Source organism: Sebastes fasciatus, chromosome 13 (genome assembly GCF_043250625.1).
Source record: "Sebastes fasciatus isolate fSebFas1 chromosome 13, fSebFas1.pri, whole genome shotgun sequence".
NCBI classification, from domain to species: domain Eukaryota; kingdom Metazoa; phylum Chordata; class Actinopteri; order Perciformes; family Sebastidae; genus Sebastes; species Sebastes fasciatus.
The window spans coordinates 30,976,044-30,999,621 of record NC_133807.1 but is presented as its reverse complement, the minus strand read 5'-3'; the positions used below and the strand labels follow the sequence as shown (position 1 = coordinate 30,999,621).

Sequence of the window (23,578 nt, the reverse complement as noted above, 5' to 3'; positions counted from 1 at the left end):
AAAAAAAAAAACCTGACTACAATATATCTACCAATATTTGACTCCACTTTCAGGAAACGTTCCCTCAAATTTGGTGATCAAAGTTGTGACACAGATATTTACCGGGGAAGAATACTTTATTATTTAAGAAGACAGTCATGGTAAATATAAGATGAGAGTGTATACTGAACAGTGACCTTCAATGTAAATTACAACAATGCTACAATGAAAATTTGAATAAAGAAAAGTAGCAAAACAGAGATAAAAAAGAAGCTTGTAAAACATGTATGTACTGTACTTGAAATTGATCTGTGATAAGTGAATACTGGCTAATAATAAGCCAGGCACTATTATAAGTCTCCTAGTTTCTCAACCTGCAGTCCAAAGGACACACTGAGTGTCAAACTTGGATCAGAACAGGCTAGTTTCCAAATATAAACCATGCTGATAAAATTCCCAGAAGACTCACAGAATGACTCCTCTCTTTACAGAATCATTCTTCTACAAACTATAAAAAAATAATCTAAGCTATTTGCATTTCTAGAGGCACGTGACTGATGAACTCCTACACATCACTGAAAGGGAGTACTACTCTCTCTTTTTTGTTAATACAGAAGGAAGTTTCACTCAAACAGCTGCGTTACAAAAATTCCTGAGCAGCGCTTGTTTTGTTTTTTTCATTTACACGGAAACGGAAGACTAGAAAGAGCTGCGCATGCTCTCACACAAACACAAAGATCAGATACCCGACGGCAGCAGACTAATGCAGGTGAGCTTTATTATTTTCTCACAATAGTTTTGTTTTTAGTATTTACCGTGGCATTATTCCACATGATTGGTGAAGCATTTAACAAGTCTACTTTGTGAGTGATCTCTCTTAAATTCTTTAAATCACCATTCTCAAACCGTGTGCTATGAAGGGCTGAGAGTCTTCAGGACATTTGGACCTTTATAGCTCTATTTACTAAATTGCAGTTTATTTTGAACAGCAGGAATACTCCATTATAAATATAACTGAGCAAAATGTCTATTATTGACTGATAATTCATCCTGTGTCTGATGGAGATGAAGAGAATGTCATTTATGATTTTTTATTCTTTCTGTTGTTTTGGAAATTTTGTTTATTAAACATGAATTTATCAGTCAGACTGATGTCAGTGTTTCTATTTTAAGTTCAAGGAAACTGGATGAACACAAGTTAGCTGTGCAAAATCATGAAGACAACTTTAACTATTCCTCCATCTACAGACAATCACAGGAGAGGAGCAGATAGAGCAATAATAAGCCAGTCACTATTATAAATCTCCTAGTTTCTCAACCTGCAGTCCAAAGGACACACTGACTGACTTTACAAAATCATTCCTTTAAAAACTGTAGATAAAAATAATCAGCTTTTTGGATTTCTAGAGGCACGTGACTGGTAAACCCCAACACATCAAAAGGGAGTACTGCTTTTGTATCAAAATCCACAACAGTTGCATTCTGCATCATCCTGTAACCACTAGCAACGCTTGTTTTGCCAGTTTCATTTACAGGGAAAAAGAAACCTAAAAGCAGCTGCACATGCTCTCACACAAACACAGGGATCAGATATTCAACAGCAGCAGACTAACGGCAGCAGACTAAATCAGGTGAGCTCTATTATTTTCTGATCACTAGTTTTGTTTTTAGTATTTACCGTGGCATTATTCAACATGATTGGTGAAGCAGTTAACTCAAGTCTTCTTTGTGAGCGATCTCTCCTCTCTGTGTTATTATCCCTCCACCGCAACTCAACAAGGAAACGCTGTCTATTGAAACAGGAAGAGGGGATTTTGTACTAAAAAGACTAACTTTGGAAGATACTCACTTGATTTGATTAACTCATTAACTCTGAAGGCTCATATTAACTTCAGATAAACTTAAAAATACATTTTTGCACAGAATGAGGACTGTGGATTCCTTCCTAATACTGGCCTGACTCTTACAGCTCAGTATGAACAGCAGGAACAACAACAACAAATAAAACCTGTTTCATTGTTCATATGGCCACCTGTATAAACAATCATGACATAATCATTAGATGCATCTCTTGTTACAAATATAAGTATAGATTGAGAGTGTACAGTGCAGATGAATTATGGGAGAAATAACTTTTTAATTATCTATACAGGATGATGAAGATGTCAGGAAGAGTCACCAGTTGCTGTGTAGCTCTGTTCTTTTTCCTGAACTCTGTGTCGGCTGTACAGAAAAAGCTTGATTCAATCGACGATTTGAAGCAAATCAACTTCGGCCAATCTGTGCCTAAACACAGTCTTTTGCTGCTCTACTGGTTTGCCAACACAGTTGAGATCGACGAGCACGATGTCATAAGGCTGGCCTTTGACCCAAACAGTAGAGCTTATGGCTCACATTATTATGGCAACTTTGAAGAGCTGTTGGACCCACTGCATCGGGGAAGTGGATACCGGTACTACACTGTTGGCAGTCTCAATCAAGAAACGTCCATGCCACTTCCTCCTTATGTTGTCCGACCCCCAAGGGAGTATGCAGGAACAAACAGTGACAGGATCATAATTCGTGCCAGGGAGGAGAACATAGGAGGGAGAGCTTTGCAGAGGATAGACCAAGTTTATATCACACAGCATATTGCACATCAGGGGGAATATGATCCAGATCAGACCTACAGGATCACTACTAACCTCTTGAGACAGATCAGAGAGTTTTCTGTGGGACAAAACCAACAGCAACTGTTGCAACTCAGAAACCGCTATGGAAGTAACGCCGATGAGTTCCTCATCAGAAACACATGGGGTGACCGTGCTGGCCTTGGACTGCTCTTGTTTATTGTGATTCAGAAAAAGTACACCTTACCACACGGTGTCACCTGGCAAAAACACAGCAATCAAAATATTTGGGATAATAATGCTTTGATTATTTTACTCCTTTTTGTAATCTTTATTTATATTCTTCTAAATTCTGACAAAACCAAGGTGTGATGGCAGAACGATGAGGACCACGAAGCCAGCAGGACTTCTAAGTAAACTTGGGAACAGAAAATCAGGCAGTTACAACACCTCAGTGCTCCTGAGGCCAGGGGTTGCTCTGTTGTTTTGTTGTGTTGCATGCTTTGTTTCACATCCATATGTTATTGTGTATTATATTAGCTTGTTTTGTAAATATTGTTCTGTTAAGATTGCGATACAGACTCAGTATGCAATGCTTGTGATGAAAGGCCAAATCACCCATCTGTGTCCTGAAGGGCTGAAAGTCTTCAGGGTCATTCAACTTTATTCAGACTCGGCTTGCCGCGGTATTCGGTGTTACCGGTGTTACCGGTGTTACGCGGTGGTCGGGCACACACCGATTACATTACGTAAGACTCAGTGATCAGCATGTCTTCCTCACCAAGAGAAGAAGAGTTTATCAGTTAATTAAGATGGTGTAGTGTTTGCTTGGACTGAAAACCTGCAGACTTTGAGCTTCATGTCACCGTTTGAAACATCTGCTGTAAATAACTTTATATATACATATATATATTTTTTTAATTATTACAAAAACAAGATGACAGTTTTACATCTAATTATACCAAGACTGGAGGCCTAAGGGGTCGTGTTCACTATAAATATGGGCATTTTGAGCTTTCCAGCTCTATTTACAAAATGGTAGTTTTGTAATAAAGAAGCGTCTTCTGCTGTTATTAGTATTAAATACTAGAACTGAGCAAAATGGCTTATTGTATATTATAATGCACTGCTGTGGCGTGGAGATGAAGCTGCAGGCTTCATTCATGCAAAAATGCCATGCTCCAGAATGTACTGTATGTATAATCTGCTGATTCATCCTGTGTCCGATAGAGATGAAGACAATGTGAATTGCACTGATTGATAAATGTATAGATAAGTGAAAGTGTCTGTGGTCTGTTAAGGACAACTGTCACTGATAATGTACTTGCTTAAAAAAAATTTCATTTATGGTTTTCTATTGTTTCTGTATTGTTGAAAATTGTGTTTATTAAACTATAATTTGTCAGTCACACCCTTGTTTTTATTTTAAGTTCAAGGAAACTGGATGAGCATAAGTTAGCTGTGCAAAATCATGAAGACAGGTGAGTGTCTGTGTCTTTAACAGTGTGTATGTCTAGTGAAAAACACCCACCCACACAGATTAATGATTCATCAGCGAGACCATTTCCATCCCTTGTGACATGCACAAGTCCTTGTTTCTAGCCAAGTCCCAGGAAGGCCTATCAAAAGGCCTTTATGTTTGTGTGAAAGAGATGAATACTGTTTTAATGTGGTGAAACTAGGATAGCAGCAGGCCAGCACAAGACCCAACAGATCATCAGATAATGAGTCATTATTAAAAAACTGTTGCCGACTAAGCTTTAAGAAAATAATAATCAAAGGTTCCTCTCAAGGGTGATGGAGTCCAGAGCCAATTGTTAATGACAAACAGGCGCTGCTGTTTGTTGACAAAATCTATTCATACCACTTCCCCTACATGTGTTGTTTGATATCCAGGCCGATGTGAGGAAGAATGGAAGTCTGCAGAAAACATAAGTTGTTTTTGCGTTGATGAATTTACTTATCCAACACTGAATGGAAACTCGACATTTGTGTTGTTCACTCTCTCACTTCCAGTTTACTCTAAGAGCATTCTGGGACACATCTGTTAATTTGCATTTAATTTGCATTAATTTGGTTATGCCTACTCCAGTTCCAACCTTGATTCAACTCTGTTAGAATGTGTAAATGACAGTTACAAAAACGAGACTTAGGGATGCAACTAACCACTGTTTTCATTATTAATGTATCCATTATGTTTTGTATTAATAAAGTGAATTGCTTAATATGGGAAATGTAAAAAACAATAAATAGAAATAATAAAATAAAATCCCTTGGTGACATCTTCAAACTTGTTTTGTCTGACCAACAGTCCAAAACTTGAAATTATATACATCAACACATAAAATCAGCAAAAGCTGGAACCAGAGACTATTTGTGTGCATTTGTGCTTAAAGCTTAAGTTTGATAAAGTCGGATTAAATCAGATATTAAGCTGTTAAAAACATTGTGTTGAGGCTTACAGAGTAGATTTAATCACTTGAGCCTGTTTATTACCATGTTGACATGTCCGACATAGACCTAAAGCAAAACACTACGGGCTGCGTTGCTGTGTTGGCTACAGGTAGCGGTGAAAACATTAAATATGAACCGAGAAGCACATCTTTGGAAAGTTAAAACACCAATAACTTGCTCTAAGGTCTCGATGCTTGCGATGTGAACAGCAGATTTAGCTCGTAGCATGTATTATGTAATATGTACTTAATTCAATTTATTTTTATATAGCGTCAAATCATAGCAGAAGTTATCTCAAGATGCTTTTCATATAGAGCAGGTCTAGATCATTTAGAGACCCAACAAGAGATCCCCCATGAGCATGCATATGTATCCCAGCAGCCAAGACAAAATAAACCAAAGTCAAGGCATGGGACAGGAAACTAAGATGAGCAGTGTGCACAATGAATGTGTGTGTGTGTCTGTCTGTAAACATGGGATCACATCCTGTCGAAGCACAACAAGACTGGATACAGCTGCTCATCATTATAGCCGACAAATCAACCGAAACACAGCATGTCATTACAGCACCTTATACTTTACAACGGTCGCCACAAAAAAAACAACAAGCTTATCTCTTCTCAGCGTGTCCATCAGTCACTCTCCTCCGGGAGAGACATTCTTAACCTCATCATCTGTATGAGGATGAATGTATACATTGAATACTTGTATGCACATGAGCACAGACACACAAACACACCAGGAGCCCAGAGGCAGGTAGAGATCCCAATTAAATATCTCACGAGCCCTCAAGCATGGGTCTAATGGGCCAAATGGGACACACAAAAACACCCCGCCAGCGTCCCACCGGATACAGTCCTGATACAAGCAGCAAAAGTAAACAACAGAGACATAAACTGAAAACATTCTCAGTTTTCTCTTCTAAAAGAATACTAAATATTTATGTGAAATAAAACTACTTTTTGCCTGAATCCGTGCTGTGTGTACTTGTTGAGGAAATGGAAAGTAAATTGTAGTTTTGGGCAAAGCTGTGTGGTCTGTCGGTTTAGTTTTACTCCCAAATGAGTGGAGGATAAAGTGGGCTTCTCTTATTTTGTTTTCTCTCTGCAGACTGGCTTTACAGGAAATCACACTCTCTTTCTTGCTCACTTTATGTCTTTCACCATTTTTCTTCCTCTTCTCTTCTGCCCACTCAACCTCCTCTCTCTCTCTCTTTCTCTCTCCACCTCCTTATCTGCTCCTGGTTTCATCCCAAGCTTCTTTCTAGCAGCAACACCCTCCCTCCCTCCACATGCACGGCTGAGCAGGAAGGTGGTAATCTGAGCCAAATGTGGCAGAAGTTGAGACTTTATCCTCTCACTTTTCCTTGCTTATTTTCCCTTCTACTGACACAAGGCCACATTTCAGATAGTGAGCATGCATATTTGCTGAATGATTCACCAAGACTGCGAAACTATAGGAAATAAATATCCTCAGCAAAAAGGCAGAAACTAAAATTAAATCCCTTGCTGTCTGCAAAGGGAGTGCAGTGGATAGAAAGAGACACAGACGGGCAACACACAGCACAAAAAGTGGAAATCGGAGGCTTTCTATTTTTACGTTGAATGTTTTATGACCTCCAGATTTGGAATGTATCACCTCCCAGCCGCCTATGCCTGGATACTACTCAACCAGTGAGAGCAACCCATGTGCACAGCTGTCTCCAGATAACAGTACTACACACAAACACACACACACACACACACACCAGTATAAAGACGAGCCATTCTAATAGGACACAGCACAAACAACCTGCAGGAAAAGTGGAGATTTAGAAGCCACCGCATACAAAACAGCACAAATAAACATTTTCCCACCATAACAAGAACCAGTTTCAAGCTCAAACTCTATTGAGGCCTGCTTGTGAACTAGCACAATGAAAAGATAAAGCATGTCGCCGAAACTGTACCATAACCGATGCTCCATAACTCCCAGCCTTGCACATGCAGTTCTACTGAACCAAAAATGAAAACAAGACTAAAAGCTTAGAGGGCTGCTAATGGCCCTTAGAGGCTGCAATTCATTACATCCTACCAAACAGATGAGATAAACATACTGACAATTTAAGGGATTCATAGAACTATGCCAGTAATTCAGCTAAAAATACAGAGTTTGTCCTGAGGGTGGCGGTAAAAGAAAGGTCATGGGGTAACCTTACAGTAAATATTAGGTTTCATCTACTGAGGGTGATGAATATCCAAAGCATATTTCATGGAAATCCAGCTTTTAGTTTTCAAGACACCTCACCGTCCATCACAGAGCTAAGATAGAGGTGTTATAATAAAGGTCAGGGGATTTCTTGCCATGGCAGTTAAGTCAGAGGTAATCTAAGGTTTTCTTGACTCAAACGTGCAGGATGGACCAACCCTGCCACATCGGCATTGTTTAGATTTTGGATAGACTTTGCATTCATTTACACCATGTAAAAAAATAGTAAAAGTATAGCAGTGAGGTATAACTTCTTATGTTACAAAAGTGCAGCAAACACTGAACAGACAAAATGCATAAAAACACACACAAAAGGTCTAATCGATCAGTAACTACCAAACTTGCTGTGTCACCTTAATAATAACGGATTAAATTACATCAATTAAACTAAACCTCCCCTTTAGAAGAGAGTACATGCATCTACTGCATCTTCAACATGCACACAAAAACTGTACATTGCAAGTGTCTATCTCAGGTAATCTGACTTTACAGTGAATTTATCCAGTGGCTGATTCAAGTTCAAGTGATCTGGGCTATTCATTTGCTTGCCTGTAGGGAGTTCTGTCCTGGGAGCAGCCCTGGGATTCTCATCATAACCCTCTCTGACCTACATTCACAGTTAGTCTAGACTGACAAGCTCACAAGGTCTCGTGTGCTCTTTATGGTTGGTATTGTTACTTCACAAGTTTTCCTAGGTGGAACAAAAAAGTCCAGAAATCCTAAATAAATACAAAATAAAGTCAGCAAAGGTTTAAATGTGTGTCATACTGAATTGCAGATCTCCGTTTACAAAATCAAATTCAACAGTGTTGAGTGTGGTTGTTGCAAGATGAGGTTAAAATGAAACAGTCGTAAACAGAAAAGGGAAGAGATGATTTCATCACAGCGTAGTTGCTGCCAAACTGTTGCAAGTCATTGGATTTAGAAAGATAGGCCATGCTGAAACCAGTTACAACCAAAATGAGGGCAGTGATGTGTCACTTAAAGGGACTGTTTGTAAGAATCACAAATGCTTGTTAACAGCGACACCTGTAGCCGTTAAGTCAACGAAAGTCAGCGTCGGGCTCACACTTGTGCTCGCTCTAAATAGACATGAACGAGCATCGCTCAACACAGTGAGGTGACACACGTCAGCTAAAACCACAATATCACTCTATATTTCAGTTGCTTGGCAGTAATGTTAGCTGACCAGACGAAGGTCTCTCCATGAATCAATGCTGATCCTAGTGTTGGCTTTTCCTGCTTCAGCCTCCCGACCGCGGCCGGAGGGAGACACCGGTACCCGGTCAGAGACGATAACGTTTCTCTCTGCGTCACTTCACAAGACACGGAAAACCTCTGTTGGTCTGGAGGAGCTGCAGCAGTTTTTTCTGCACAAACGTCCACTGTACATTCACTAGATATCCTCAGAGCTACGAAGTCTTCTGCAGTGTGGAGTGTGCGTGTGAGTCTGAACAGCGTAGCCACATGCGAGCGCGCATTGGACACCGACCCGCAAATGATTTACACATTTAAGAAGTCACAAACAGTCCCTTTAATGTATGGGTGGTATAGGTAAAATGCCTCCTGGAGCAGTTCACTTGGACAAACATAGCTTACCCTTGGCAAATTATCTCACACACAAGAGTTAGTTTTGAAAACATGCTGAACTGAGCAGGTACTCACTGTCTGTTGGTCGGGCTATCGGTGACTCTGTGACAGGTGACTGCACCCTCTCCACCCTTGGCTCTGCCAGGGAAGGCAGGGGAGCACTGGGTGCAGGAGGCGGGTGGCTGCTGTTGTTCTCCACTGCACTGCTTGGCACCAAACCGTCCGGCCGTCTGAAGACAGGTATCTCTGGCCTCTTGAAGGGCCCCTCGATTGGGCTGATGAACGGGAGCTCTGGTCTTCTCTGAGGAGACTCAGGGATTCTTGAGATTGGGGTTGAGGTCAGCTGGGCATCCATCCTCTTGGGAGGAGCTGGGGGCTCGTGGGGCCGTGTTATGCTGAGCTCCCGCCTGATTGTGGAGCTGGTGGTGGAGTTGGAGGAGCTGTCCAGGGGAGTACTCCGATTGCTCAGACTGACCTCAGGCCGCTTGAGACCAAAGCGGGCGATGCCAGCACTGGGTGAGTTGTCAATCTGCTTAGAGGAGACCTCAATGGACATTTCCGTGCGGCGGGATGAGGCTGCGTCAGGGTTACGACCCCCTGATAGCTCAATGCGACTTATGCCGGTCTTTGGGGAGCGTGGATTGGAGGATTCGGATCTGGAAGAGGGGTAGTCAGAGTTGCGGGAGCTCAGGTCGTAGCTCCGCTGGCTGGATGTGGTGGAGGTGGATGAGCGGAGGGGGTTGGTGTTCCGACGAGACAGAGGCGAAGGGTGTGTGGTTGAATCTGTCTCCTCTACCTCAAACGACCGTTTCAGCGCTGGAAAACAGAACATTTGTGGTTAGACAAGAAACAGAAGGATCTCTCTGCACATAGTGATGGTGCTGGCTTTGAGTTGCAGTAACAGCATCTGTATTATACTTTACTGTATTCACTATTAAAGCATCTTATGATTATTGTGCAAAACAAAACAAAAACATCAACAAATCAGAGAACATGAGGGCCGTGATAATGATCTTTGGTGAAACAAAGCAGCAGAAGCTTTTTCATTCATTGGCATTGAACTAGGGCTGCACGGTTTTGAAAAGAAATATCTAATTGCGATTATTTTGACTGATACTGCAATTGCAATATGATTTAGGATATTAGAGGGAATGATCATTTTTACATCATTATTCTCGATTTCATTGAAGAACATATTAAAATGATTACGGTGTGATTTTTGCGGTGATCTGTACCAAACAAAGATGTTTTCCTATGTCTGTAGAATATGATGTGTAGGCCAGGACGTCTCCGCAGTACCACAATATTTTCTCAACAATATTTTTATTATGCTTTTAAACACAAACACAGACAAAACCAAAGATACACCAAGACACACTGGCCACAAGAACTAAACATCAAACTTAGATCCCTAACAAATGGTACACAGAGCACATCAAATAATCAAAGAGATGATTGTACACAATCAAATAAATATATAAAATACATTGACAGTGATGCAACATCAAAACATTTTAAGAAAAATACGAATACAAAACTAAATAAATTAGTCAGTAAATAAATATCTCGCCTTACGACCCAAAAATATCACTTTGCGAATTTTCAATATTGCAAATCTATCAGACCCTTTTAGTACAATATTTGTAGGGGTTCTACCAGCATATTTAAAGAAGGGTTTCCAAGTCTTAAAGAAATCACCTGTTTTACATTTAAATCTGTATGTTAGATATTCCATTGGTATTAGATCAAATATCAGTTTATGCCACCCCACAATTGTTGGTGGTTTATCATCGATTCATCCAAGCAATATATTTTTCCGGGCAGCAGCACCATAATATTTAATTTAAATATGGTAAAAAGGTAAAAATATTGTGTCCTCCTTGCAATATTTTTAAAGGCTAAATGTATGTCAAAATACCATTTTTAAATTCATTAATTAATAAATTGTAAACTTTTTTTCTTGTAAAGTTATGACTTTATTCTCGTAATATTCCAACTTTTATTGTAATAAAGTTAGGACTTTATTCTCGTATTACAACTTTTTTCTCGTAAGGTTATGACTTTATTCTCATAACATTACTTTATTCTCATAACATTACGACTTTATTCTCATATTACGACTTTATTCTCATAATATTATGACTTTATTCTCCAAATATTATGACTTTATTCTCATAATACTACGACTTTTACTCTCATTAAATTACGACTTTATTCTCCAGATGACTTTATTCTCATAATATTACGACTTTTACTCATTAAATTATGACTTTATTCTCCAAATATGACTTTATTCTCATATTACGACTTTTACTCTCATTAAATTACGACTTTATTCTCCAAATATTATGACTTTATTCTCATATTACGACTTTTACTCTCATTAAATTACGACTTTATTCTCCAAATATTATGACTTTATTCTCATATTACGACTTTATTCTCATAATATTATGACTTAATTCTCATAATATTATGACTTTATTCTCCAAATATTATGACTTTATTCTCATAATATTACGACTTTATTCTCATAATATTACGACTTTATTCTCATAATATTACGACTTTATTCTCATAATATTATGACTTCATTCTCATAATATGACTTTATTCTCCAAATATAATTACTTTATTCTCATAATACTACGACTTTTACTCTCATTAAATTACTTTATTCTCCAAATATTATGACTTTATTCTCATAATATTACGACTTTTACTCATTAAATTACGACTTTATTCTCCAAATATTATGACTTTATTCTCATAATATTACGACTTTTACTCTCATTAAATTACTTTATTCTCCAAATATTATGACTTTATTCTCATAATATTACGACTTTTACTCTCATTAAATTATGACTTTATTCTCCAAATATTATGACTTTATTCTCATAATATTACGACTTTTACTCTCATTAAATTACGACTTTATTCTCCAAATATTATGACTTTATTCTCATAATATTACGACTTTTACTCTCATTAAATTACGACTTTATTCTCCAAATATTATGACTTTATTCTCATAATATTACGACTTTTACTCTCATTAAATTATGACTTTATTCTCCAAATATTATGACTTTATTCTCATAATATTACGACTTTTACTCTCATTAAATTACGACTTTATTCTCCAAATATTATGACTTTATTCTCATAATAATATGACTTTATTCTCATAATATTATGACTTTATTCTCATAATATTATGACTTTATTCTCATAATATGACTTTATTCTCATAATATTATGACTTTATTCTCCAAATATTATGACTTTATTCTCATAATAATATGACTTTATTCTCATAATATTATGACTTTATTCTCATAATATTATGACTTTATTCTCATAATATGACTTTATTCTCATAATATTATGACTTTATTCTCCAAATATAATGACTTTATTCTCATAATAATATGACTTTATTCTCATAATATTATGACTTTATTCTCATAATAATATTACGACTTTTACTCTCATTAAATTACGACTTTATTCTCCAAATATTATGACTTTATTCTCATAATAATATGACTTTATTCTCCAAATATAATGACTTTATTCTCCAAATCTCAGATTATTTTTTTTCCTAATGCTCCATCGTACCAAGGCCTGGAAGGTGGAGAGTCAGAGACTAATGTAGTCGCCATCATTTAACACACAGCTGGAGCTAAAACATGCTAATGCTAATCTTACCGGATTTGACCCGCTTCACATATCTCGATAGCATGACGTTTATAATCTCTAACTCACTCACTTACAAGAAGATTATTCCTCTATTCACACCGAGGAAGGGTTGATAATAATGTCGGGTTAAAACACAACTACTTACAAACGAAAATAAAGTGTCTTTTTAATCCTCTGGCGAAGGTTTAATGAAATTAGACGGAATATCTTTACTAACTACGTACCGGACAATCTGCACACCTGTTGACATGACAACTAATAATGTGTTGGTTACGAACGAGCCGGTTCAAAGAGCCGGCTCTTTTAAGTGAACGATAAGAGCAGGCTCCCGTCCGAGAGACGTTTTTTTTTTTTTTTTGCTTTAATTCATTAAATTAAAAGATATTATACATATTTTTATAGTATTTTTTTCATATTTTCATTACAATTTTTTTTCTATCTAGCTTTCATTTAAATTCAAATATTGTAAAAAATTTTTTAGTATGTATTCATATTTTCATTACAATTTTCTTCTATCTAGCTTTCATTTAAATTCAAATATTGTACATATTTTTTTTAGTATGTATTCATATTTTCATTGCAATTTTCTTCTATACAGCTTTCATTTTAATTCAGATATTGTACATATTTTTATAGTATTCTTTCATATTTTCATTACAATTTTCTTCTATCTAGCTTTCCTTTTAATTCAGATATTGTACATATTATTTTATAGTATTTTTTTATTTTTATTGTAATTTTCTTCTATACAGCTTTCATTTTAATTCAGATATTGTACATATTATTTTATAGCATTTTTGTATTTTATTGTAATTTTCTTCTATACAGCTTTCATTTTAATTCAGATATTGTACATATTTTTATAGTATTTTTTCATATTTTCATTACAATTTTCTTCTATCTAGCTTTCCTTTTAATTCAGATATTGTACATATTATTTTATAGTATTTTTGTATTTTTATTGTAATTTTCTTCTATCTCGCTTTCATTTTAATTCAGATATTATACATATTTTTATAGTATTTTTTCATATTTTCATTACAATTTTCTCCTATCTAGCTTTCATTTTAATTCAGATATTGTACATATTTTTTTTGTATTTTTTCATATTTTCATTGCAATTTTCTTCCATCTAGCCTTTCATTTTAATTCAGATGTTGTACATATTTTTAAATTAATTCAAGGCAGAATGATAGAACGATCTCCGCGCCACGGGCACTTCATGCACTGACTGTGACTGAATGTTGTGTTAATGACGTCCGTGCAATCAATAAGGTGATGACAGACAAGGATCATACCATCAAGCAGGGAGTGGCGGTGCGCTGGCGGTCTACAGGTACAGAGCAGGAGGGAGAGGAGGAGAGAAAGAGAGAGAGAGGAGTGCGGTGCGCAAATAGCAGACAAGATGACTGACAGTCGGAAACGAAGCAGCATGTAAAATTATGGTATTCAGGAAATTATAAGGTTTAGTATAATTATATTTAATAATTTAGGTGATATATGTGCACACACACTAATCAAAAATCAAAACAGCGCTAAATTTGGCTGAATTATAAAAGGCAGAAGTGGTAAAACAAAGAGCCGTTTGGGAGCCGAAAGAGCCGGTTGTTCTTGGTGAGTTGAGCCAAATGATCTGGCTCCCTAAAAAGAGCCGTAATTCCCATCACTAATGACAACTAACGATCTCACGAGCGGTCTAAATCTTCTTCTTCTTCGTTGGTGTTTAATTTTGGTTGGCAAACCAGCTTGGAGGTGCATTACCGCCGCCTACTGGTATGGAGTGTGGATCAGTAGATTGGCAGGAAATAAAATAAAATAAAATAAAATAAAATAAAATAAAATAAAATAAAATAAAATAAAATAAAATAAAATAAAATAAAATAAAATAAAATAAAATAAAATAAAATAAAATAAAATAAAATAAAATAAAATAAAATAAAATAAAATAAAATAAAATAAAATAAAATAAAATAAAATAAAATAAAATAAAATAAAATAAAATAAAATAAAATAAAATTAAATTAAATTAAATTAAATTAAATTAAAGCAAATAAAATTAAAATAATAAAATAATAATAAAATAAAAAAAAACACAGGACGTGGTGTTAAAATCTGTCCCTCGTGCCAATAGGTGGTGAGCACTTCCACGAAATTCACCTTGTTGTTTGGAGTGGTTGACAAGTGACAGGTGGGGGTTCTCAGAGTTTGTGGGAGGGTTGCCTGGGTTGTGACATTTCAGGACAATTGGGCACAGGACGCATCATCAGTAGTGTACCCTTGTATCATCAGATGTTTCGGCCTTTTAACACTATACACCCTCCACAAAGGCGGCCAGCTGCAAGGTGATCAATCCTCAGCTTGTGTACTGTGCTCAACTGTCCCGAAATTCACCTTGCTGCTGGGAATGGCAGACGGCTGTAAGGCTGACAGGTGGGGGTTCTCCAGTGGGTTATGCTGATGTATTTGGAGCCCTGCCCGGATCATTCCGCTTGAGACAAATCCACTGGCTGTTTCTTTCAGCCGCTTCTGAGATTGCTGTGATGGCAAATAAATAAAATAAAATAAAATAAAATAAAATAAAATAAAATAAAAATAATTATTAGTTAGAAGATTGTGTACGTTTTCTAGTATTGTAATTGTAATATTTCCATCATTTAGTCCTAATATTAATTCCCTTCTTTCTTCGTCATACCTGTTGCACTCTATAAGAACATGCTTGACCATTTATGGTTTATTGCAGTGTTTACATAGTCCAGTTGGGTGCTTGCCTATTCTATAGAGTGTTTGGTTTAATCCTGTATGTCCTATTCTCAGATAGTTAATGACCATCTCTTCCCTTAGGCTTCTGCTCCGTATTCCACCAACTCCTACATGTTTTTAAATACTATACAGATGTCTCTAATTGATCGCGTGGCCACAGGCCTTCTTCCTCTTTTTGTTCTTCGTTGGACTTTTATAGCGGTTGGCAAACAACTTTATGGTGCATTACCGCCACCAAATGGACTGGAGTGTGGATCAGGCTTCTAACTACTCACTAGTATTACTAATAAAGAAAATGAAAACAATAATAATAACAATAATAATAATAATAATAATAATAATAATAATAATAATAATAATAAAATTAAATAATAATAATAATAATAATACAATCAATTGAAACAATAATAATAATAATAATAATAATAATAATAATAATAATAATAATAATAATACAATAAATTGAAATAATAAAAAAATATATATATATATATAAAAAATACAACAAAAAAGCCTATAGCTTGTGTTTTTATACTATTTGGCTTTGTATATGGTTATAGTTCACAGTAAACGGTTATTATGGAATTTTTGCCCAATAATGCCGAAAATATTCTGCCTACTGCAGGTTTAAGGTGCAAATATAAATATAAGGATCTAATATATAATAATATTCCATCACCAGCCTTTTGTTTTACTTGTTATTGTTGTCTTATAAATGCTTTTTCTCTGGCCACGGTGAGCTCCATGTCAGATGTGAGGTCGACACCAGAGCAGCTACGAGCCCCGGAGCAACACAACCTCCGTCCCAGATAAACAGCCGAGCCCGCGCAGGCGTCTGGCCTGCTTCAGGACTGACGGGCCAAGCACCAGCATGGGAGAAGACCCTCTTCCTGGAACTCACTGTTTTCACATCCTTGATGTGTTTCAGCAGGTTTTTTGTGTCTGATATCAGAGGGTCTGCTGAGAGAAGCAGGCAGCTGATGGTTCACAGTATATCCAGTGGGTGCAAACGTGAAACACTGGTTTAACAATGACGTCTGAATTACAGGTCAACCAATCTTGAATGAGCACACTGTAAGTCGCTCACAATAAATCCTTCTATATCTGCAGCCACACTGTATCCCACACACATTCACTTTAACTGCATAATCAGTCACATTCATTGCATTTTGCTCTTTGTACAGCACCTGGTGTGATGTGTCCTCAAATGTTTGTTGTTGATTTGCCTCAGTGAGTCCTCTGGAGTACAGAATACCATAAAAATAAATTCCTGTGTGTTAACTATATGTGGCAATTTTGGCACTTCTTTATGACACCACTGAGAATGACGGGAAAAAAATAGAGACAGGCAAAGACAACAACAAAACAACATTGTGACTTAGATTCAAACTCTGATTGTATAGTGTGCATCTCCACCGCCACAGATAGTTTTATCCGTCTGACACTAAGCTCTTTGTGTTGCTCACATGGAATAATGTAATTTCATTTGAGAAAACTGGCTTTGAGTTTTTCTTGGAAAAAGGGGTTGTCTGTGCGCTCTGTTCTTCTTTAAATAGAATTTTTTAAAAAAGCACAAGAACGACACACAAGTCACAATGAAGTTAGATGTAAAATCCATTGGATGCAGCGGTCAAAGCTGCACGGATTAGGACAGGAAATGAACCACAAACGGAGCAGCTAATTTACTGTTCCTCCATCCGGCCTTCGCTGTTCATGAAGTGTGATGCTCGGCTTTTAAGGCCAAAAGCTTGAGGCCATATAATATGCAAAAGCGTATTCAAAGTGCCACAGACCACTTAAGACTGTGTTTGACTGTGCTTCTGATATAATGACCTCTTTGCCTGCTAACTGTGTGGTGTGTGTGTGTGTGTGTGTGTGTGTGTGTGTGTGTGTGTGTGTGTGTGTGCCGGCTCTGTGGTGACAGAAGAGTCCAACACAGTGAAGTCCTCACAGACACAGTGGAGACAGAGGCCCTGTCAGTTATGTTTCCATCTCTCTCTCCCTCTCTCTATGTACTGTATGTGTGTGTTTAAACACAGCTGTAGAGTAAAGCAAACACAGCCTGGTCGGCCCCGCTTGGAGCCAAACTCTCCGCCGCTGTTAACGTCATATACCGCTCTGCATCCTGGGATCTGTGTTAATGAAGGTAGATGGGGAGGTCACACATTAACCCTCTGAGACCCGCAATAGACCCGATATTGTCTCTTTTTAGGGGTATCCAGGGGGTCTTTAGGGGGAGATAGCAGGTCAACAGTAGATGTCACATAGAAGTGGTGTACATCATCTGAAAGCTGGGAACTTGAAGATTAATTTGAGATGCAGCTCAGTACTGTGTGTCAAATTAATCATTTAAAATGAATTGTAGAATGGATTTAGAACATTATAATAGAAGTATATGATGGTCATCCCCATGCTCAATTATGTAGAATAAATTGTTGCAGCAATTTTTGGGTTGATACCATTTGTTACACAGATTTGGTGCTAAATTTAACCATTTTTTACCACTTGAGAATTGATAAAAATGATAAATAATCCCTCCAAAATACCAAATTAAGACACCAAGACTTTGAGGAACACCATAGAAAAAGCCATGCTGTGATTTGGGATCAAAAACTTTTGACATTTGGAGATTTCTGCAAGAATTGTAGTTTTGGCGATTGGATGGCGAGCACTTCTGTTGTGTAAACTGCTCAGAAACCTCCTTATTGTCAATCTAGCTAGGAAAGCCATCCATCCTCTGAATGCTCTAGGTCTCTAGTTTGTGGCTGTATAGTTTCATGAGGCTGTGATTATCCTAGAGGTCAACACAGGTCATTTTATACAAGGAGGTCAAGTTTAAAAAAAATGGTCTCACTACAATGAAATGTCTCCTATGGGGACTAACATCATCACACATGAATACAGTTGGGCTCATTGGATCCACAAGAGTCTCTTTACAGCATGTGATTATCATAAAGTGGGCATGTCTGTAAAGGGGAGACTCGTGGGTACCCATAGAACCCATTTTCATTCACATATCTTGAGGTCAGAGGTCAAGGGACCCCTTCGAAAATGACCATGCCAGTTGTTCCACGCCAAAATTTAGCCCAACTTGAAGCGTTATTTAGCCTCTTGAACTACTGAAACTGAACCTACTGGAGCCTCTGAGAGACAGTAAAGTCAGTCTGGAATGGGATCATTGAGGGTCATGTTGTGTATGTGTGTGTGTGTGTGTGTGTGTGTGTGTGTGTGTGTGTGTGTGTGTGTGTGTGTGTGTGTGTGCGTGTGTGTGTAACATCTAGAATAAAACCATTTGATGTTTCCAGCTGCTGCTGCTTCTCTGAGGCGATAGCACTGATCACAGCCCTTCCAACCGCGCTGAGATAATACTAATGAGCACCAATGTGAACCAAATGTCAACATTAGTCCTCTCTCTCTCTGTTTGCTCTCCCAACTGCTCATTTAACCTGGAATTGAAACCCCATTAATCTTGAACTTTTCATTCCCAGCGTTATACTGTAAACTTGCTAGCGGACTGAACGGCCAAATAAGGAAGACACTGCAGCCAAGCATGATGTTTTTCAACTAACATGCTATGAAACATGATTAAACTGCCAAAGAAAAAAAAAGAAATCACATGATGATGCTACTCTGTTCTCCAGTGTAGCATGTAGTGGATGAGCACCACATGGACATTCTCTACGCCTCTCTGAGCGTGACAGTAGATGAGCTGGACGAGTCAACGAGATGTAGTGCTGCCCTTTTGCCTACAGTTGTGGAAGGAAACTGAGGATCGCTACAGTAAAACCAGGAATTATGTCCAACTGCTAACTAAACTAACTGACTACTCTCACAAGTAACAACAAATTAGGGCTGTCAATCGATTTAAATATTGAATCATGATTAATCCCAAATTAATCACACATTTTTTATCTGTTCAAAATGAACCTTAAAGGGAGATTTGTCAAGTATTTAATCCTCTTATCAACATGGGAGTGGGCAAATATGCTGCTTTATGCACATGCACGCATATATTTATTATTCTAAATGAATTAACAACACAAAACAATGACAGACATTGTCCAGAAACCCTCACAGGTACTGCATTTAGCATAAAACAATATGCTCAAATCATAACATGGCAAACTGCAGCCCAACAGGCAACAACAGCTGTCAGTGTGTCAGTGTGCTGACTTGACTATGACTTGCCCCAAACTGCATGTGATTATCATAAAGTGGGCATGTCTGTAAAGGGGAGACTCGTGGGTACCCATAGAACCCATTTACATTCACACATCTGGAGGTCAGAGGTCAAGGGACCCCTTTGAAAATGGCCGGGACAGTTTTTCCTCGCCAAAATTAAAAGTTTGGAGCGTTATTTAACCTCCTTTGCGGCAAGCTGGTAATGACATGGTTGGCACCGATGGATTCCTTAGGTTTTCTAGTTTCATAAATATTGTTAATAGTGAATATAGAGTATATATAGTAGTGTATATATAGAATATATACTATTTCATAAGTATCTTCAGTCTAGCTTTAAAACTGAGCCCGCTACAACCTAAAAATCGCAAGTCGCGTTAATGTGTTACAGAAAGTAGTGGCGTTAAAACAATTAACAGCCCGACAACAAATAATTCATATTCTGGTATATTACGCTTAAGATTTTCGCGAAATTTCACGTTTTTCCTCTATAGACCTTTTCAAACTTGACATCCATGATTGGGCACTTTTGTATTTCCTGTTGCAACGTTTGTTGATGCAGTAGACTGACAGGAAGTAAACTTGGACCAAATACTAAGGTTTCGGACGTACTAAAATATCTCACATACTGTGTTAGCGTACTAAATAGCATGTTAGTATGGAATTTTCAGACGCAACCTGCAGGACTAGGATTGAAGTAAGAAATGTTTGCAATAAGGCCGGTTAAACATGTTGAGCACTCACAAGTGAAGTCCGTCACGCTCATACGCTCTCTGAACGAAGGTCGTGCAGTTAACCACAGCAGCCTAAAAAGGCTGTGCATGTCAAAATATGCTTTGAACCGCTGGAATAAGAGCATTTGGCCCTTAAATATAGTCTTAAAGTCCAACTCTTTTTCCTGGAGGTGTCTATTACAGTTGTCAATTCCCTGCAGAAAAAAAAACACTACGTACAAAAGAAAATCTGTCATCACAGGCTATTTATTTTTAGCCGTATAGCACGGAGCCTGTTGATAAGTCTGGGGTCTTGCCCGGGGGGTTGGCATCGGTGCAGGTTTCACTCCACGTGTCCAACGGGGAGGAAAAACAGCAAGGAGTAACTTTAAAGCCTAACAAAGACCTGCTGTGTTCGCTCCACCTCAGAGTGACCCTCGGTGCTTCCCAGCAGCTCCGATGCTGTTGGCGTCATTAGCAGGAAACCTGTCCTAGCTGGCGAGCATAGAGCGTCCTGATAACGCCGATAAGGACGGAGACTCCTATCATCAGCCTCCGTCAGGAGACACTTCCTCCCTCCGACTCTACAAGCTCCATCTACGAGGCTCCTCGTGGCATTTTGTCACAAGACTGACCTCAAACTTTAATGGTTGAAGATCAACAGCACATTAACCCCCGTACCTCCCGCTCTTTGGCAAAAAGAAAATATTTATACCAAAGCTCCTTAATAGCACAGTTTCAGAGTATTATGGGTTACACAGAGCACCAACTTACTTAACAGAGTTCCTGAATAAAATCCAAAACCACAGCTAAGTGGCAGTTGGCTTATAATAACAGTTTTCATTTTAAATGGCCTTTTAGATCCTTCCATGATCCCTCGTCAGATTACTCACCGTCACCATGAAGGACTTCTGTCCTAAAACAAAGTGGGTGCCCTAATTTAGATTGTTAAGTATATGATTAAAGAGCATGTGTAGCGGCAACCTGGTTGCGAACTGGAATAACACGTTTTTAAAATGTTTCATGTGGTCTTTTGTATAAATGATGATTAAAAAGCACAAATATGAAACACAAGCAGCACTAAACTGGGATAATGAAGGTGTTCTATCTGTAATCTTGAATACTTTATATTGTACTCAACACCTTACGTCCTTAACCTGGTGATTACATGTTGAACTTGATCCTATCATTGACTGTCAAAACGTGTGTTGTCGTGCTGGGTTGGTGAGTGCCATGCAGATCTGTGAAGAGAGGCCCGGCTGTGCTCAGATCTACTCCTCCGCTGCCTACCCCGACATTTTCACCAACCACAGAAATCTACTCCTGTGGAATTTCCTCTCACTGGACCAGTGAATGCCCTTAACATACAGCCGAGGGATACAGAGAGAAAGAGAGGAAACCAAATGAAAGAAAAGAGACGAGTAGCAGTGGCGGTGTTCGGGTATACCGTTGCTTGACTTAATGTTTAATATTTCATTTGGGTGGGAAACACAAGACAATAGAGCTCTTTTAGCTGTAAAAAGTGACACAGTATGATTGTGTGTTCGTTCTGCTGAGCGGAAAAAGCCCAGTGGCCCGGTCAATGATCTGTGTCAGTCTGTGAGGTTGAAGTCACAGCTGAGGTCATCAGCCTCACGGGCAAAGAAAATCCTGTCCTCTGTCTCTCTCCGCCTCTCACTGGCGTCATCAGATAAAGAGCATGACAGAGTGAATCACAGTGACATGGCAAATAGTCACATGAAAAAACATCCGACGTTCATTCACAAATTAATAGATTACAGTGGCTCGCACAAATGAGCGTCATCAGTGTTTCCTGTGGTGCTTGTTAAGAGCTCTAAAGCACGCACTCCATTCACAACACTCAAATAACTCATCGAGATGTAATCAGATGACAGACATATCTGTGAGCAGTGAGGTTTGTCAGCATATCGATGCTCTATAGTGTGGGAGATTCATTAGAAAATATTCACACCGTGCACTTATATATGCAAGTAATCATATGAAACTTGAAAACCTGAGGTTTCCATCGGTATCAACCATGTCATGGTGGCTTCTCGGGAAGGAGGCTAAATAAGGCTCCAAACTTACGCTCAATTTTGGTGAGGAAAAACTGGCATGGTCATTTCCAAAGGGGTCCCTTGACCTCTGACCTCTAGATATGTGAATGAAAATGGGTTCTATGGGTACCCATGAGTCTCCCCTTTACAGACATGCCCACTTTATGATAATCACATGCTTTAAAGAGACTCTTGTGGATCCAATGAGCCGAACTGTATTCATGTGTGATGATGTTAGTCCCCATAGGAGACATTTCATTGTAGTGAGACCATTTTTTTTAAACTTGACCTCCCTGTATAAAATGACCTGTGGTGACCTCTAGGATAATCACAGCCTCATGAAACTATACAGCCACAAACTACAGACCTAGAGTATTCAGATGATGGATGGCTTTTCCTAGCTAGATTGACAATAAGGGGGTTTCTGAGCAGTTTTACACAACAGAAGTGCTCGCCATCCAATCGCCGAAAAAATACAATTCTTGCAGAAATCTCCAAATGTCAAAAGTTTTTGATCCCAAATCACAGCATGTCTTTTTCTATGGTGTTCCTCAAGGTCTTGGTGTCTTAATGTGGTACTTTGGATGGATTATTGATCATTTTTATCAATTCTCCAGTGGGAAAAAATGGTTAAATTTAGCACCAAATCTGTGTAACAAATGGTATCAACCCAAAAACTGCTGCAACAACTTATGAGACATAATAGAGCATGGGGATGACCATCATATACTTCTATCATCATGTTCTAAACCCTTATACACTTTCACAATTCATTTCAAATAAATAGAGAGTCATTACTGACTCAGTCATTTCCACTATAAACAGCAACATCAGTCCAAAGTTTGCTAACATCAGCCGCCATAAGCTACTAGTCATACCAGACCAAGTAAGGCTGTAATAAAAACCACTGAGTGTTTTATTGCTTCTGAATTTAATGTCTCATTCGTGAGAGGAAAACTGTTATTTCTTCTTCCCAAAGTTACATAATCTTAAATTTAAGATGAGCTGTCATAAAAGCTAGTTGACTAAAAAGTACAAACTGTTTTTTGGGAGGACGTCTCTGAGTGATGTTTACGTGATTATAATATGGACACAGTGAAAAGGCCGATGTGGCATCATTATAGTAACCATGTTCATATGAGTGAGTTTATTTATATCAATGCTTTTTACAGACTTATATGAGCAACAATGACTGGAGCTCCTCTCGACTGCAGAATGCCCTGTGATTATCGCCTTTTCCAAAGTAATTTAATTAAATATTTTATAATGTCTAATCTTGTGCAAG

General features: G+C 38.0%; 2 protein-coding genes across 8 annotated transcripts in view; one reads left to right on the top strand and one right to left on the bottom strand.

Moving 5' to 3' along the window:
* The window catches only part of LOC141781253 (septin-9-like), a 154,509-nt gene that overhangs the window by 94,498 nt on the left and 36,433 nt on the right, over positions 1–23,578 (bottom strand). For 4 of the 6 annotated variants that reach the window (XM_074656855.1, XM_074656859.1, XM_074656858.1 and 1 more), the window contains one exon: positions 8,955–9,695. In XM_074656855.1, the coding sequence (XP_074512956.1) occupies positions 8,955–9,695 (741 nt within the window). The other 2 variants (XM_074656860.1, XM_074656857.1) reach the window with 2 other exon arrangements.
* LOC141781264 (uncharacterized) lies at positions 303–3,997 on the top strand. 2 transcript variants are annotated; one of them, XM_074656879.1, is made up of 2 exons: positions 303–744; positions 2,132–3,997. In XM_074656879.1, the coding sequence occupies exons 1-2, from the start codon at positions 695–697 to the stop codon at positions 2,958–2,960; spliced, it is 879 nt and encodes a 292-aa protein (XP_074512980.1). In that variant the 5' UTR covers positions 303–694; the 3' UTR covers positions 2,961–3,997. The 2 variants fall into 2 exon arrangements, with proteins under 2 accessions (XP_074512980.1, XP_074512981.1); XM_074656880.1 differs by having other exon boundaries at positions 348–748.